Here is an 18,983-nt window from a genome sequence, read left to right as displayed (position 1 = left end):
AACATACCTTTTAAAATATTTGGGGTTAAAAATAAATAAATAAATAAATAAATAAAACACAAAAATAGGTCGTGTCTACAAAAAAAATCGAAAATTCAAATGTATTTAAAAAAAACACGTCAATTAAAGCACGTTATAAAACGTAGACAAAACAAATACATGTAATAAAAAAAAATATTAAGAAAGGAATAAAATAACATTACATCAGGTTACCTTTTAATCAGTTAATTGTAGCAATTGGCTACTTGATAACATAAAAACACACACACAAAAATTGCAGGTGCCTTCAGATCAGAGATAAAATTCATTCTATAAACCCCGGTAAAAACGTCACAAATTAGAGAATGCCATTCATCTGCTCAAGTAGTACTTTACAGAGGATAAACAATATATACCCTTAAGTATTGTTATATCTAAATGTGTTGTTCTATTTGTTTACATATCCATTGCATAAAAAGGGTAACGGCACCACCATACCATGTGCCTATGAGGTTCCCCATTGTACACTGGGGCAGGCTATGTGATTATTTTAACTCATTCACTGCCATAAATTATTTAAAAAAAACATTTTTAAGATTACAAATTCAGGGTATCAGGCGATAATTTTTTTTAATCGTAATTAATCGCATGACTTCACTAGTTAACTCATGAATATATCACAAATTTTATATCTGTTCTAAACGTGCAATAAAAAAAATTCTAGGTTTTCATACTCTTAACAAAAGGCGAAAAAACATGAATTTTTGACCTTTATAGCTGTCAATGGCAGTGAATGAATTAAGAAAAGAAAAGATTATTAAAAATTCAGGGCTTCGGGCGGTTACATTTTTTAAAATCGTAATTAATTGCATGGCTTCTCTAGTTAACTCACGATTAATCACAAATTTGATATCTGTTCTAAATGAACAATAAAAGTTATTTATTATAGGTTTTTATAGTCTTGTTAACAAAAGTGGGGAAAAAAATGTTAAACCAATAGAAATAGTTCAAATGAATTTTTGACGTTTATAGCCGTCAATGGCAGTGAATTAGTTAATTACATGTGCAGCATGTGTATCGCAAGTTTACGCTCCCTATCAATGACTCTTAACTTGTATCTCAAGGGACAACGAAAAAATAAAATAAAAATAACTCAGTAACATAAAAATAGAACACAATTTGTATAACATTTTATTACAAATATATAGGGCAGCATGGTGGACTAGTGGTTAGCAAATTTGCCCCAAGTTTGGGAGGTTAGACCCTCTGGCCTTCTTTGCATATTCTCCCGTACTTGCGTGGGTTTTCTTCAGTTACTCCAGCTTCCTCTCACATGCCAAAAACATGCATGTTAGGCCGATTGAAGACTCCAAATTGCCCTTGGGTGTGAATGCTTGCGCTTGGCTGGTTCAGGATATAACGCGCTTGTCGCACAAAGTCAGCCTGGCACTGTACTGTATATAAATAAATAACTTATGTTGAAATATTTTTACATTTGATTAAATTTTCTTTGAAATGTGATGGATTTATTTTAAACCAGAAAAAATCTCTATATATTAAAAAAAAAAAATCCTCAAACAGTCAAACTCAAAAAAACGTTTAAATATATTTATTTCAATATATTTTCATATTCCTGACTTTCCTCCAAAAGCTCCATGTCAAAAATAAAAACACTACATTGGAGCCGTGTTGGTAGACAATAAGCTGGATGTGTGTGTATTTATAGAACATACTGCAATGGCTGGCGCACTCTTATTATTTTTTTTTTAATGGAAGTTGTTTGCCCCTCTAGTGTTGAGCAAGAGTTACTGCAACGTAGTGAAGGACACACCCATCAGCACAAGCAAATCTGTGACAATGTGATGATAACAAATGCAAACAAACTGCATTTTGATTTAGTAAAATTTAATTTACCAACAATTATAATTCTTCCATAAGTCTTGCTCTCAAGTTGGCTCATAAATGTTTACACAGTATAGCTGGATGACAAAAAATTGTTTTTTTGTTAAACCCCGTTTTTACATCTTGTGTCAGTTTGTGCAGCATATCGCAGAGCAATTAAACGTGGTATTTATGCTACTTTTTGGGGGGGGAAATGTGTCTAAATGTGTCAGGTGAGTTCAAATTAACTTATGTTGTTTTGACGCATCTATGAGATGAACTTCTTGTTTTGTTTTGTTGAGTCAAGATGCCAAAAAGGTGTCCCCGCATTGTGTGGAACGTGAAGAACAAACACGGCAACCGGCCGGAGAGAGAACACCTGCTTCGATATCAAAGTCCAAGTTCCTCACAGCGGTCCTCTTGTGTTCTAATCCTCGTCTTCATCGTCTTCGTCAGTCTGGTCCCTGGTGTCCAGCTCGTCCTCGTCATCCACCTGCGGGTACAAAACGTCTTCCGTGGTTACATAGATTTTGTTTATAAATGTAATATGGAAGTCAACTAAAATGGCTACCCTGCCTTGCTCTAAGGCAGGGGTTCTCTAACCACCAGCTTTCCAACATTACACTAAGCTACTTTATATTTAGTAAACTTTCCTACATCACAGTAAGATCCAGTTTTAGTTTTAAAGTCATCATCATCAGTTCTATTGTATACCATCTCTCCGAGGTCTTTGAGTCTCTGCCTGAGGTTTTGGATCTTCTGGTCCTGGTCGGCCAACAGCACGAGTAGGTCGTCCTGCTCCTTCTTGGAGTCCTGCAGGTCCCCTTCGAGCTTGGCCATCTCCGTCTGCAGGATGGCCGCCGAGCTGGTGGCCGAGGCAGCCTGCTGCTCTAACTGCGCCCGGCTCTCCGTCAGGCCCTGGACCTCCTCCTGAGGAGTGGATGATCAGGTGAAATGATTAAACGTCAATTAATGGATTACCTAATTAACCAATAGTTACTTGGATATTTGTTGAACCATTTAGAGACCCTGTTCAAATAAAGAAAATGTCAAAATCCTCGGAATTCAAGCCTTTCAACAGTAAATATTCTCAGATTTTTACAGTCATCCATGAAAGCAGACTTACCCTTGTGTGAATCAAAATAAAACATTTGCAGACATTTGCTTTTACTTTGGAAATAATGATCCACATTTTTTTGACATGGTACTTGCAAACCATTAACTAACTCTTAATTTATTTTTGCACGTTTTCTGCACTGTCAATTTTAAATAAAGTCCTGATTTTTTAATAAGGAAGGAATACATTTTTTTAAAAAGCAACAAGAAGTTTGGCAGGATTATCACTTTAAAGTGAGAATTCTGACTTTAGTCTCAGAATTCTGATTTAGATTAAAGTTAGAATTCTGACTTTAGAATTCTGACTTGGGAAAGCTGTAAAAATGTCAATGATGAACGAGTAAAGTGAGAGATACACGCACTTTCAGTCTCTCCATTTCGGACGTCTGTGCCGCTAGTCTGCTCTCCAGTTCGGGCATCTTGGTGGCATCTGACAAGAAGTCACCACTTGGGGCAGCACCTGTAGACTGAGGAGGTTCAACTTGATTATTTACGATATCAAGTGTTTATTTTAATTTTTTTTTTTTTTTATCCTGCATTTGCACGTATTTACCTCCGTTTCAGCTCCTCTAAGCAGGTTCTCATTGTCGGACTTAAGCTGGGTGATCTCAGCTGCCTGCGTCTGGACCTGACTCCTCAGAAGCTCCAACTCCTAAAAGCGGCAGCAAGTCACGGAGGTGAACAACATTCATTCATTCTCATTATTATCAACATCATCAGTGGCGATCTGTTGGTCACCTTGAGGAGTTCTGTGTTGTCTGAGCCTCCTGCGGCACCATCGGCTGACTGAGACCCCTCGGACCGCTAAGAGAACAAACACAATTAGAAGATTACTGAATGGGATGTACGGAAAAATGTACTAAACCTTCTTAATCATTGGGGATAGCTCAACAAAAGCACGTCAACTAACCAGGGAGTCAATGATGGCGTCTTTTTCACCCAGCTGTGTCTGTAAGAGGGCGTGTTGACCGCGCAGCTCCTCCATCTCCTCTCGAAGCTGCGCTGTCTTTTCGGTCTGCATGCCGTTGACGTGGCCGCTGTCGCCCAGCGAGTTGTTGGCGTGACTCGTGTTTTCCTTGCCTAGACATACACACAGAAACCATTCGACAAACTTAGATTTCATTTTTAACACGGACAGATAGGCCAGGGCGAAAGTGTGTTTTAATTTGAACAATAATGAATAATAATAATAATAATAATGTTTTACTGCATTATTTAGGATTAATCGGTAATCCTATTTCTATTCCTTTATGAAAATAGAAAAGTCCGCGGTATAGATATTTGTAAAGTACCAAGAAAGTCTCTTTCACTTATAATGGGTAATAACGGATAATTGGGTAAGAATGGCTTTCCAAAAAAAAGCCGTTTGGGCCAATGATGACCTTGTTGTCCACGAATATGCAGTGTTAAAAAAATACAAATAAAACAAAATACATTTTGAATACACTATGTCCAATACTATACAGTAGGAGAGAAACAATTCCAACGTTAAAAATTGCACACAAAAAACTAAAACATAACTATTACTAAATTAGATTAGGGCTGCAGTTATGGAATATTTTAAAATTTCATGTTTCACGTGCATGTAAGATGCAGGTTATTTTTTCTTCGATCTCTTGTAGCTATGAGAGTGTATGACTTTAAAAAGGTGTGGCATAGTCTGGTGAGTGACATGGGTGCCAGTTAATGACCCGAGTTGTAGTATCGGCAGCTTGTGTATGAATGTCTATACTTTTCAACTTGTAGGGGCAATACAATACGTTCTAACTAGTGATTTGCAGGCTATTTTAAATTAGCTAACGTTGATGCATTATCTAGTGTTGGCGAGTAGTACACATACTTGATCTTAAATGATCGCAAACTTTGGATATTCCGTCTTTTATGTATTTTATAGCATTGAACGCACCCAGCTTGAGTTTGAGGAGGTTGTACTGGTCTTTGTGCTGCTGGATCTGGCTCAGCTGCTGGGCCATGGTGGCCTGCATCTGTTCGTTCTGGGTGGTCATGGAGGACACCTGCTCCTTCAGCTCCTGTATCTTGGCGTCCTGACAACAGAAGCGAAATCAGTCGCAGAAGTACTTAACTCTTTTACTGCCACACGTTATCCAAAAATCAACCCCGACAGTGTCAGCTGATTTAGAGCATTTTAACTCATCTTTCAAGGCAAACAGAATATTGTCACTACGTAAACAAGGTGCATACCAAATGAAAGTTTGCGTTCCATCCAAAAAGTATTATTCCGTTCTTTAGTAATCACCATTTGAAAATAGGTAATTTGAGTGACATTGAGCGAAAATTGAAAAGATAAGGACAAAATGAGCTTTTTGTGAAAAGATACATTTTCTGCACAACAGTGACTTTGACAGTAATATTTTATTGTTTAGTGACGCTCTGTGAATTAGATTTAATGTGACAAAGGCTTTGATCATTCAAGTCATCCTTGAAAATGTTCTATTTAATCAGATTGGTCATGTTTCAGTGTAATTCCACACTACCAAGAGCCCATTGAAAAGAGATACAATGCTGCCATCTGCTGGCCATAGTTAGTGGGTGTTTGGGGATTTTGCAACCCCAATGACAAGGCGGCGCTGCACAGACGTGGCACTGCCCATTGAGGGAAAAAAACATAGTAAACGTCAATTAACGTTTTTGGCGCCATTCATTTGGATTTTAGTATACGTCATTAAACGTTTTTGGCGGTAAAAGAGTTAAACTTCCCTCAAGAAAGGGGCTTACCTGTTCTCTGATCAGCTCTTTGTACTGCGTGACGATGTTGTCGTGCTGCTCCAGCGTTTTCTTCACCTCCTCTTCCTTCTTCTCATCTTCACTGGACTTGTGGACCGCCTTGGTTATCACACCTGTCACAACAAATCAGTTATAAAATATTCTGGAAAATATGCTTTTAAAGTAAGTTTTGTTGGGGGATATTTTTATACAAAAGAAAGAAAGACATTCTTCTGTTTCCCATGTACTGACCCTCCAGTTCTTTGACCAGTTTAGTGAACTCGTGGTCAAAAAGCATCTGGTCCGGAGCAGGGAAAACCGGCTGCGGCTTCTGGGCGGCGCGCGAGTACAGTTCGTGTTTGGTGACAAAGCCTAGCTTCTCCACAAAGTTCTCCTTGCCAATGCGTTTTTCGATCAGCTGCTTCAACTTCTCTCTGAAGTGGATGAGGGAATGCGACAAAAAAAAAAAAATACATTAAAAATGTTTAGCCTCAAGTGCAGAGTGTGTGAGGAGCTCACTTTGTGTAGTTCTCCAGCGAGTTGTCGTTGTAGTAAATGCAGATACCCAACAGCAGTGCACAGAGGCCCTGCACCAGACGTTCATCCTCTCCCAGGTTCTCAGAGATCTGCGCCGTGAGCTACAGCAGCTAGAGTTAAGGGCACTTAATGACAATAACTTATATTAGCAGTAAGGACAACCATGTGTGTGATACCAAACCAATTTAAATCTACCACAGTCCTGTGGCCCATTTTTAAATGTTGTATTTTTTTTTTACCCTAGGACAAATATTGAACTGTGAAAAATACAAACAATTAAATAATCTTTTTTTACTATTATTATTTTCAATTGCCAATTGAAATTAGAGAGAATGATCGGATTGAGCATAACAACTGAGGCTCTCCAAGGATACAAATGGGACGTTTTCCTGATTGTGTAAAAAGTGTGTGACGGCGATGGGGCAGTTGTTGATCCACGTGCACAGCAGCATGAGAAGACCCACTCTGGTCTGCACCTTGCTGCCCTGTGGAAAACAACAGAGACAAGCATTCTGAATAGTATTTTGAAAATCAGAATTTCACATTTTCAGTCTAAACTTTGCAACAAGTATTAGTTAGAAGCAACTTTTTTTTTTACACTGCCTGAAAATGTAAATACAATCATGTGAAAATAGGTACAATTTCATACCAGAACATTTTAAATGAAAATATTTTGTAAAAGTAAGCTTTTGAAAAATACATGTCATTATTTTCACTTAGCACAGTATCTGTGTAAAAGAGGTTATTAAAGGGTTAGAAGCAAAACAAAAAACAGCAGACATGGGTTAGGTTGAACAATGCAAATGTCTTACAACAATCATGATCTTGGCATAATGGTGGGTGAAGACCACGACATGCTTTTAAAACACAGACCAGTAAATATTCTTTCATATTCATCAATTATGAATCATTATCCAACTTGTAGGCAACAAAAGTGTTAAAATACAGCTAAATATTCCTTAAAGACACAGTGGCAAGGCAAGAAGCTGTAGTTGCTGTAGGCTGCAAACCACATGCAACAAGCTAAACGTATTCAGCATTTCATAACCTACACAGTTTACTAAAGTCACCTTTTCAGAACTGAAAATGCACAAAATTGAAGCCAACAAAATATCTTATTGGACAAAAGACGGTAGAACAGGCTTCACAGGAAAAATACAGTCAGAACTGTACTGCAGGCCTGACTAATTATTTCCATGAGGAAAAAAATAAATAGGTGGGGCCAATACAGGGTCATTGACCGCCTGCAGAGTAGACGTGACATCTCTAAAGCTGTGATTTTCTGTGTCATTGCAAATAATCATTTTAGTTGATACATTGCAAACAATACAAATTATTTCAATTCTATATTGGGGAGTGTCTTTTTTCTTTTCTTTTTTTAACTGACAAAGTCTACCTGGAAATTATCTGCCTTTACAATGAGTTTATAAATTCTTAAGAATGAATAATTAATTTCAATTAAACATAACATTCAAAGTAATATTGACTTTATAAACCCACAAATACCGGCAGCTGCCTGGCCCTCTGCAGTTAAGTAAACAAACAGCGTGAAGGACCCCTAAACAAAGAAATACGCTAACTGAAAAGCCCAAAAGGGTTGAGTTTTGCACCAGTGCAACCTTGATTATAAGCCACGGGATAGAAAGAGGAACCAGGATTTGCGAGTCACCAAGCTCCCTTTCACACAAATACATAGTCTCCCCCCACTCAAAAGACCTTCCTCCTATACAAGCCAAGCCGAGACAAAGAAAAAAAAACACGCTCAAACTACACACAAACACATGTAGCACGCACTTTACTCACCCGCCGGCTGATCTTATCACCCTGAAAAACCACAACGTGACACGAGTCTAATTAATGACTGTCAACCTATGGCCAATAAAAGGAGGCTTTAAAAAAATGTGGGGTACCTGAAAGGGTAGAAATCTTTCCCACCTAACCATAATGACAATAAAAAAAATAAAAAATAAACTCGAAATGCCAAAAGGACAGTAATTGTCAAAGTGTAATACGCTAACGAATCACTGCCTAAAAAGGGTTCTGTTGTATTCCATTTTGAAGTTCAAAGCCTAAAAATATTGTTTATTTTTAAGTACAATTTCCATACATTAAATCATTTTTACTTTTTGGTAACTGTGCATAATGTAACTTCTGTACATTGTTTTCCAATGGATTGTTTTAAAATGACACGCAATCAAAAAAATACCCTTTTATTATTTTGCAGACCCAAAAGCTACAGCCAGCAGACCCCCAAGAGGTCCGAGGACCCCAGTTTGAGAGCCAATTGCACTAAAACACCTCCACCCATGCCACATGTGTGTGTAAGTGTCCACTTGACGCTCTTCCGTCTACCTGGGAGAGGATGTTGGTGCACTGCTGCAGCAAGGAGACGGGAGGCTTGCCCAGGCTGGTGGCTAACTGGACCCGCAGCAGCTGCTCCTTCTGGGTGAGGTTGTCCTGCAGGGCGTGCGCCAGCGCCACCGACGCGCACCAGTTGGACAGGGAGTCGACTGAGAAGAGGCCGCCGCACAGCAGTTGGCCAGCTGAGATGGAATTGGCTGAGGGACGCAAGCAACACAAAAGTAGGGATAGACCGATTATCGGCCAGGCTGATTACCGGTGGAGATATTTGCCATTTTGACAAATATCGGCATCGGCCTTTTTACAAATCTCAAGGCCGATAAAGCTGGCATCTCACTGAGCGTTGAATGCTTGCGAATGTAGCGAATTTAATTTTTTTAAATTAGGGAGTTATTTATTTGCTTTATTTTTTTTATTTAGTTTAACACATGGTGATGAGCCGGAAAGCTCAATTTTTAGCCCTTTAAGCCTGAGCTCCCAATGGGGGACTCTCGGTTTTTGGAGAAGAAATTGTGTGAAACAATGTAATGATGTTATCATGAAAGAATATAATGATGTCGCACATCAAATTAAACTGCAGAACCGGGGCTACAAGAATATATAAGTCATGTGTACATGCCCCAAACACAGCTCAAACGCCAACTCATTTAATTATCAAAAATAGAATAGAATAGATATTGTGCCACACAGTGAAATAACTCGGCTCTCCCGCTGAGCTGCTTCATGCAAAACACACAAGTGACCCATCTGAACAAATCTCCCAAGTGTCCCCTTTATTATGACACAAGAATTATTCAAATAGACCTTGTGGTTGCATCGATATCCTCTTTATATTTTGGGTATGTAGTTTTCGAGCAAAAGCCTGAAAAATAGCTTAGGGCTTAATTAAACTAAGCTGTCTATTCTTTATTTTTAAAATTAAAAGAAAAACCTTGAAAATGTTGAACATTTTAAAAGTTATTTTAACAAACATGCTTAATGTCATTTCAATAAAGTTCAATTTTAACGCAAATATTTTCTCTTTTACTGCAAATGAATATCGGCTTGAAATATCGGTTATCGGCCTCCTTGACTGCTAATAATCGTTATTGGCCCTGAAAAAAACCCAACATATAAAGTTGATCAGTACTTTGGAGTCATGATGGAAAATAGACCCTAAACTATCAAATAAAAAAATAAAAAAGGTACGCAATGTAAATTACAATAATTTCTGTAATTGGCGGTGCGTGCTTTAAAAGAATGGGAACATGCATTCTGTGAATGGACAGCACACTACCTATCGTGGCTCGACAAATGAAACCCCTCACTTGCTTATGTGTTGCCAATAACAGCTGACTCGCATGAAAAGCGTGACTGACCGTCGATAGTGGAGGGCAGCAGCGTGGCCACGATCTCCCCTTGCCCTTTCTGGTTCTTGTACAAGAAACACTGGAAGCAGTAGAGCACAGCGCAGCGCAGCACGAAAGGTTGCCTCTCGTTGACCATGGACATGAGCAGGACCACGATGGCAGGTCTACGGACCAAGACGAGAGGACAGGTGAGGATGTACCCCTGCTACTAGTTTGTGCCACAAAATAGTGCTTTGCCACCATTTTGTGGCAAAATGGTGTGACGGAACTATTTTGAAGTGTGTTGAGTAGTTTCATTTTGCTGTCAATTCGTAGCATGTATAGACTATTAAAATTGGGGGTTTGCCAATTACAGATTTTCACTATTTTGGGCAGGTTTCAGTCAATACTCCCCAAAATAGTAAAGGTTTACTGAATTTCCTTGACAGAGATTACTACTTTCTTACTTAGGCAGGGATTTGGTGCCATTTTAGTGCTTTGCATATAGAGCACAAAAACAAACAGGTGAGTTATTCAGTAAATGGAGCTTGGATTTACCTGGGTGGGTTCGATGGCGCATTGACTGACGCAAAGTAGTCCTGGTTGACCTGTGAGCCCCTAATAACCTCTGACACAGTGTTGATGGTCTGTAAGGAAGCGGCGGCAAAAGGTTTGAAGATGAAAACAAGCCTACTTCTCCAATTGTGTCCCACTGATTGCGAGTTACCTCAGTGAGGATGTCCGCCGGCACGCCGGTGGCCATCAGGATGGTGCACAGCTGCTGCAGCAGGCCACACTGGTACATGGACTTCTGACAGCTGGCCGTAGCGCCCGGCGAGTTCACCGGAGACACCATGACTCGCACTAGCTGGGATCAAGAAAACACAACACACGGATTATTTTGGCTACAAAGCAAGAGTTAGGGCTGGGCGAATGTTCCATTTTATTTTGCCAGGGCAATATCCTGCTAAAGCCTGACAAGGAAGCTGTATGGTACCTGCAGCATGAGGTGGAGATTTGTGACCTTCTGTGCTGACCAGCCCGAGTTGTCGTCGCCGACCTCGAACCACGGCTTCATGCGCTGGATGAAGGAGCCCTCTTTGAAGAAGTTCTGGTTGGAGCTGTTGTTCTTGAGGAGGTTGCGCAGCAGGAGCAGGCAGTCCTCTACCACAATGCCTGCGCACAAAGACGCGTGGCACGCAAACCAGCTTCATTGGAAGGAACAAGGAATTGAAGGATCAGAATCCATAAGCAAGTGTATTGAGTTTTCCTTTTTTTCCAATGGAATTAATTCTACATTTTGTGCTATTATAGAATGAAAAAAAGAAGAAAGAAAAAAGTGATAACCATAGAAACAAATGACAAATGATTTTTTTTAATTATTATTTTTTTAAAGTTGGAAAACATTACAATGTTGGTGGGTAAACTGGCCCACTGAACACTTATATGATCAAAAGTCAAGCAATATTTGTTGTATTTTTTTCCTTCCTCAAATTGGTTAAAAGTATCCATTCATTTTATCTATTTATTTATAGTCCCTTCTAATTAATAGATTAGTTGCTTTTGTTGGAAATAGAATAAAAATAAAAGTAAAATAAAAAAAATTACACATTCCTTTACATGCAACATATTTTATTTTTAATTATTAATAATAATAATTTGATGATAAGACTAAATTATTCAAATTTAGTATTTATTTACATCTTTTATTTTTTACCTCATCCATAATCCTCATCACATCTTATAACACGCTGCGGAACACAATACAAGACCGGCTTGTTTGTTGATGAGAAACTCCCATTAATTACAACAACTACATCCAGCAGAATGACGAGCGGTATTTTAATCAATTTATTTTTGTTTGCTTTCTTGACACGCCATCAAATTGTGTTGTCTTGTGAAACCGGTCTGTGACAGAGAATCGCATGTGTCGTGCAAACAACATTATTATTGATTCAGTGTGACGCTGTGTGAAAGCACACAGTTTCCGTGCTAGCCCTGAGACTAGTAGAATAAGTCATGCTAGCAATGTAGCAGCCGTTGCTGAGATCGTATAAAATGGATAGGGGATAACTCGAGGGGTCAGAGGGAGGACATTCAAATCTTACTAGCAGTTAGAACGTGGCAAACTCACCATTTAATTAACAAATCAGAGACAGTGTCTTGGAACTTTTTGTACCTCCGTCACTGCTGCCCTCTTCAGTGATGATATCCAGGAGGCGCTCAAAGGCGTTCTCAAAGGCCACAATCTTCTGGATGGCAGCGTTGCCTTTAGTCAGCTGCTGGAGCAACAGCAAGCCCTGCGCGATTGGGAAATGGGTCCATTTAGTTGGGAATTGAATAAATGAAACGGTACGGAATGAAAAATTCTGGAAGTGCTCACGTCATTGCGGATCACCTCTCTGGAATCAGCCAACAGGTCCATCAATCTGGAGACGCCTGCAAGTGCAAGTAAATGTTGTACACATAATGGAAAAAGCGAGAGGACATGCAGTAAAGAGAGGCTTACAAACGCACCCATTGGGCTGACCAGAATGATGCTCTGCAGCTGAACACACTGGTTCCTCAGGAGGGCCGTCAGCAGCTTGACAGCGGGCCAACGCACGTGGAAGTCAAACTCCTACAATGAAAATATGCGGAAGGAAAGGCAGCACAGAGAAGATGTGGCATCTGTAAAGGCTGACGTTCATAACGGCGTTGAAAAAGAAAGCGCTAAAGCAATGCACTTCCACAAAAACACTATTGCCGCAAGAGACATTTAAACTGTGTTTGGCGATTAAATAACTGTCATTACTAGTGATGCGCAGAATATTCGTCCACCGAAAATTTGCGTCCGAAAATGGAAAAAAATAGCCATTTTCGGCCAAAATTAAATTAAAGTTGAAAAAATATGGCCGAAATAGGATGTTGTGGTGACGCAAGCAAAAAAATTAATAAATAAACGCCGCAAGCAAGCGTCTGTTTGAATTAAACAGCAAACACGGGGGGTGAGTGTCCGCCTCGCTTCTTGCTGGCTTTTTACCGTGCGAGTTTGCACCGGTCAGTGGCAGCAGCGCCCGGGGGTCATTGCGCACACCGGAGAAGAGGGGCGTCGCTTGGTGTACAACATTTAAGCGGATCGAAAAAAGACAGAACTGCCGTGTACTGCAGTACAGGTGAGCCACTCTTTCTCCAGCAGCGCCTTCCTTTTTTTTTCTTTATTTTTTTTTTTTAAACACTTCTACTTTTTCACCGGCATCCCGGTGGCTGTGCTAAATAATTTAGCTAATGCTAGCACTATTGCTATCAACAGTTTTAAACACTTACCGCTATCTCCGGGTAACGGCAAACCTGTGCAGGACGCTGTGTGTGACTTTGCAGTCCGTTCCCGAAGCCAATTAGCTGGTGCGAACAAATGTATTTATTAATTTTTTAAACGTTGGTGAATATGTGAATGTGCCGATTTTAAGTGCGCCGCACCTTGTCCCGCCGCACGCATGCATCTGTCGCAGCCTGTGCGAACGACATTGACTATAAGGTGCAATCGCACCGCCGGAAAATGCTCAACCCTCGTTTGGTGTTTAATGTATCATTAGCCGACATGTCTGCGGTGTGGGCACATTTCAATTTATATTGTGCTTCGTTAAAATGCCAGTGCTAAATACATATTTTATAATAATTTTAATTAATTATAATAAATGCAATGATAGTAAAAATTGGCATAATTTTGTCCCGCCGTTTCGGTTTTCGACCAAGCATTTTTCATTTTCGGTTTCGGCCAAACATTTTCATTTCGGTGCATCCCTAGTCATTACAGAGGTAAAATTAACACATCAACTAGTCACTTTAACCCATAGCATATATTAAACTACACAAATACACTTGTACAAGTAAAGCCCTCCTCTCTGAATAAACCTAAACTTGAATAAACACTCTGTACTCTCCGCAATAGACTAAATAAAACTCTCCTGGCTATCCCCCTAAATCTCTAGAGCAGTACCTCCAACATGGTGAGGAGCAGCGTGATGTGCTCGGGGTCCTGGATGAAGGCCTCTGTGAACTTGGCACCCAAGTCATCTGCCTGCTTCTGGGCAGTCTCATCTGTGCAAAAAAAAAGAAGAGGAAATGACAGGTGGGGTCGTTGGAAAAGGTACAACGAAATAGAGGAAGGACTACTAAGGGAGAGAGTTTGCCGCATTCAGCCCGTTAGTTGTCGGGTGTGCTATAAAAGGAATTGTGTTAAGTAGTTTCAGTCGAGCCTCTTTCACAGAGATCCATAAAAATTGGCAGCAAACTGGTCCAAGTTATACGGTCACTATACGATTACACTCCCTTATTTAAAAAAATATATATAAGTTCTGAGACAGTATTAATTGTGTATTCATCTGTTTTAAGCAATGATGCTCTACTTTGTTTTATTTAGCTACCACAGGTGTCGTCTTTCTGGGTGTCGCCCCCCCCCCCCCTCCAAATGATGCAACTGCTTGCTTTGTATGGAACATGGGGATAAGCCTTAAAAAAAAAGAAAAAAGAAACACACATCCACTTAATAAAAGAATGTCCAGACTGCGGCTTTGACTGGTTCTCTTTCACTTACCAAAGGATTTCATTGAGTTGACTTATCTGTCCTCAGGTCAAAAACGTGCAGTTTGTAACTAGTTGACATCACGCTCTCAATGTCAATGTGGAGTAGTGAAGTCTGTACAACCCCTGTGCATCAATTAATTTATTTATTTTTTGAAGTCATCTATTGACTGGGACGCCATATTGCTACGTGCACACCACTGTGGCAAGATCCTGCCCTTGTCTGGGTTCCGTTTAAAAGACAAAGATGGATTGATGCTTTGTCTCTATCCGGTTCCTTGGAGACATGAAATTTCAGGAGGCAAGCGAAGCCAGCACACGTGCCTTTAAATACATGATTAATGATGGCCTTTTTCAACAATGAGCTATGACTGATGTGCGCGGATGTTGGTGCAGGGTAATGGGAAAGGGAGGCAATCATGCACAGTGAAAAGGTTTTACCTTCTGATTCGTCTGTGAGGTTAAGACATGGAAGAGAAGAGAGAGAGAGAGAGAGAGAGAGAGAGAGAGAGAGAGAGAGAGAGACGACAATCTTTACATTGAAAAGACAACTGTTGGCGTACAGGAAGCGCGAAATGCACAATGAGTGATGGTCCACATGAAGGATAACAAATGGCAAAGTTGACACCTAAGTTTCCTTCTTTCTTTTTTTTTTTTTAATGACATTCAGTATTTCTAGTTAGTGGCTACCTTGCTCTTCCTCCTCGTCATTGCAGATAATGTTGTACAGCGTGTCCAAAGCATAGCCGAGGATTTCGGAGTCAGACCTGTTGGATTTCAGAGCAAATATAAATGGCAATGTTCCACTATTACTACAATAAGAAATAATTGAAATCATCTGTTTCAGAGTCTGGTCCGCTCACAACCATAAAACCTATACTGTACTGTACAGGCAGTGTTTTAAAGAGGACACATGACTACTTATATATATATAAAAAAAAAATTGGTTTTCGGAAGTGTCTGCCAATCCATCAAGTGTCAAATTAATTAGATAGCTATCTGAATATTTGTTATTTGGATATTTATATTATTAGCTGTTCCGCACTTCCTCCATACAGTGGAACTAATTTACATAGCAACCGCCCACATACCGAGTTTCTTCGCCCATGACATGATCAGCTAGGCTAGGTGAAGATTCAGAGCCATTTTCAAGACGGCCTACACTATCAAGTAGCTCACTTGAATGTGACGGGACCTGCCCCTAAAAACTAGCTAATTTCAGGAAGACATGAATAAATAGTTACGTATAAGCTCTAATTCTTGATCCTGGTAATTTAGACAAAAACGTGTCATGTTAGTGAGACATCTTGGAACTGTTTTAAATTGTTCATTGTAGCTGTTATCACAAAATTTTGGATTTATAATACAGCTGTCAAGTCATTTTTACACGTGCATGCCAGCGTTGTAAAAAATAAAATAAAATACACACATTGCTTGTAAGTTGTTATGGTGATGGCAGTTTGTGTATGAAAGAGATTATTTCTATTTGCTATGAAGAAATTTTTTTGTTTTGTTTTTAATGACAACTTGGATCAGTGTCAACTGCATTGATACGTGCCTGTCAGTTTGCAGAATGTTTATCAAGTGATCCGTTGCTTGTGTGCCAACCTCCATGCGATATTTCTACAAAAACAAATGATAATTATTTCAAGGCAGACAGGTCCAACAGAACCCACACAATTAAAAGGTATTTCAGAACTCGATTTGCCCGAACATACAACACAACTCACAATTCCTGGGAATGATTAGCTTATGTTAATAATGTTTGATCATTTTATTGTTGGCATGAGAGGCAAGACAGGGAAGTAAACATTCAAGAGCTCTAATTGTTTTCAGCAACCCTAAAATGGACAATATATCATCAATTCGTAGCCTCTGTTCTACTAGACAGTGGGTCTGTCATCCACTTTAAAAGGAAACACCGTAATATTGGTATCAAATTCATGGAGGCGCAACGCTACTAAGAACTGTGAAGCAGATGTGCCCACTTTGCAGTGCCTAATAAGTAGCCCTCAATTTCAAAAAGGTCAGTGACCCCTGATTAAATCTTACCTTGGAGAGTGATTTAAGAGCACGGACCGCATCCCTGCGATCTTCGAGGAGAGTCGACGAGGCAACTCTGTCGCACAATTTCTGGATCTATCACCAGAGGAAGAGTTTTTAGTTATTAAGCTCACATTTCTGCTCAAAAAATGAGGTGCGCCAAATCTGGTGTTATTTTAAATGGCAAAAACGGACACAACCCAACCAATTTGGACAACATAATGCAGGTGAAGCAACTATGTGATTGGATCTATATGTGACTGTGCCTGTTAAGCAAGGCTTGCATTTTATACTTGAATGTTGCACATATTAAATGTACAACACTCAATTGTTGATAATGACTCAATTTGAAACTCTTAATATTGTGCTTACTTTAAACGAACAATTTACATAATATGTCATAGAATAATAAACATGAGAGCTGTTACAAATACAATAACGCACATTGATATAAAATTAGTTGATCGCTACAAGTCATTAGCAATATATTGACTGGATTAACGATCACTTTATATATTAAATTGCATTACAATTATTATGCTAGCACGTAGCAAACGCACTAATGACAGAGTAGCAGCATTAGCATGGAGACTAGCCAATGTGATAAGACGAGGCTAATCACTTCATTAAATGGAGGACGCCACGTATATGTTATCGTAAAGGTTTGTCTTTAAGTGGAGTTTAAAGGCACTTTTAAAGGCGCGTTTGGAGTACTGTACTAGAGAACAAATGCTAAGCTAATCGAAGCCAGCCGGGGTTAGCTTCATACCGTCTCCGCTCCAGTCGGCTGCGGCCCGGCTGCTTGCCCGCCCATCACTCCCCTGAAGAAGTTCATCTTTGCTGACGTCAGTAGAAACACTGCGGAGACTCCTCGGCGTGATTCAGGTGATGGGGAAAATATGAAGGAAAGTGTACAGACTCGTGAGTTGTTGTTGTTTTGTAATTATTTTGTGAGGTTGACAGAGCGACCCCGGAACTCCTCGTGGGAGAAGGACACTGCGCATGCGCGAGGACGTGGCGATACGTGGCCCATCAGAGGCACATTTAAAGGGCCACAACAACAAAAACGATCAGGGTTGAGGGCATTTTTGGCCAACGGCCAAAGTAAAAAAAGAAAAGAAAGATCTGTCTATATAACAGTTCTAAATCAATCAAGTAGAAACATACTGTAATATTGCTGGCTTTATTTTTTAAAAAAACTATTTGTCTTAAAACTCTATTACTTGACAGTAGAATATAAATATCTTTGGAAAATCATCCCTCTCTGTCCCCATTTTATGCCTCTAATTTAATTTTCAATTATATATCACAGGATGACAAAACTGGTCAGAGACTGTAGAGACAGAAAAGGCATGATCCAATCATTTTTGTGTGCACGGTACACACTCACGCACACCGAGTATGCCGGTCCAACTGCAGCACACAACTTTTTTGCACTGATAGTTTTCGTTTACTGGAGTTGTGATGTATGAGAGGAAAGGGCAGAGGGAGATTAAAGCTGGAATGTGGCTCAAGTCGGTGTGCTTGAGTGTGTGTAGTGCGTAAAATAACTACAATTTGTACCACTTAAGAGCAGAACTGTAAAAAATTAAAAAAATTAAAATAAACTTGCAATAATAGAAAAGCTGCACAACACACGAGCAATGTTATGAGTGGTGCTGATATCAGTAGTTTATTAAGTCTGACACATTCAAAATGAAAAGGAAAGTCAAACCAAGAGGGAAAAAAAATTATATCTGAGCAACAAGGGCAACTTAACAAAGTAAAAGATGGCTGTCAGGTTTTTTTTAAGTACATAGTCTATTTTCATTCAAAAAAAAACTGGCATAATTCACTGTAACTATCCAGTTGCAATCAGACAGAAAAATAATTTACAGCTTTGGAGGATTCACGAGGGTTAGATCTTCACTGTCACTTTTCTGAAAATACTTGCACGGATTTAGATTAATTTTGCTGGCCGTGTTCAAAACTGACAGATTGTCCCTGGAAATGTTGCCCTTCCCCTTCAAAAAAGAAAAAGAAAAAAAAGTGCAATACCCACCAGACAAGGAAGACCTCATTACTATTATATTGTTGCTACAACGCTTTCCCCCTTTTCAGTGCAAGATTATCAAAACAAAATCACATATTTTTCTTCACCGGCTGAAACAAACACAATAGAGAAAAAAGAAAGAGGACCAAGTGTCGGGCACATGAATTATGTTAAGCGCAATGAGTAGGCGATGTTATGAAAAATACAAATGCAGCTAGAAAAGTGATCTCAGGTATTTGCTCGGTTGTCTACAAAATTGTATTTGGGGAAACGTGAAAACCTGCGAGGGAAAAGTATATATTGTGGAACCTCCAAAATGTTAAGACTTCAGCCTAATTTTTGGTGAGGTAACAGATCAAAAATTGCATCTTTTGTAACGTCACGGAGTAGTGACGGCAATGGGGGAGAATGTGACAGAG

At 39.5% G+C, this 18,983-nt stretch overlaps 1 protein-coding gene across 5 annotated transcripts; it reads right to left on the bottom strand.

Moving 5' to 3' along the window:
• Positions 1-1,867: 1,867 nt before the first annotated feature.
• uso1 (USO1 vesicle transport factor) lies at positions 1,868-17,528 on the bottom strand. 5 transcript variants are annotated; one of them, XM_086083400.1, is made up of 26 exons: positions 17,302-17,528; positions 16,542-16,628; positions 16,048-16,112; positions 15,180-15,256; positions 14,931-14,942; positions 13,906-14,006; positions 12,444-12,546; positions 12,310-12,365; positions 12,106-12,226; positions 10,924-11,102; positions 10,654-10,794; positions 10,485-10,573; positions 9,957-10,111; positions 8,590-8,795; positions 8,032-8,061; positions 6,612-6,722; positions 6,220-6,338; positions 5,953-6,134; positions 5,713-5,834; positions 4,883-5,021; positions 3,887-4,056; positions 3,715-3,780; positions 3,530-3,628; positions 3,339-3,443; positions 2,575-2,790; positions 1,868-2,353 (listed from the first exon to the last, which is right to left on the bottom strand). In XM_086083400.1, the coding sequence occupies exons 1-26, from the start codon at positions 17,365-17,367 to the stop codon at positions 2,288-2,290; spliced, it is 2,883 nt and encodes a 960-aa protein (XP_085939526.1). In that variant the 5' UTR covers positions 17,368-17,528; the 3' UTR covers positions 1,868-2,287. The 5 variants fall into 5 exon arrangements, with proteins under 5 accessions (XP_085939526.1, XP_085939527.1, XP_085939530.1 ...); XM_086083401.1 differs by having other exon boundaries at positions 8,041-8,061; XM_086083404.1 differs by lacking the exon at positions 8,032-8,061.
• Between the last annotated feature and the right edge of the window lie 1,455 nt (positions 17,529-18,983).

The sequence above is a fragment of the Leptonotus elevatus genome, chromosome 8 (genome assembly GCF_054856555.1).
Source record: "Leptonotus elevatus isolate MCC_2025b chromosome 8, RoL_Lele_1.0, whole genome shotgun sequence".
In the NCBI taxonomy this organism is placed as follows: domain Eukaryota; kingdom Metazoa; phylum Chordata; class Actinopteri; order Syngnathiformes; family Syngnathidae; genus Leptonotus; species Leptonotus elevatus.
Note: the sequence above shows the minus strand (reverse complement) of the source record. Positions and strands in the feature narration are given on the sequence as shown.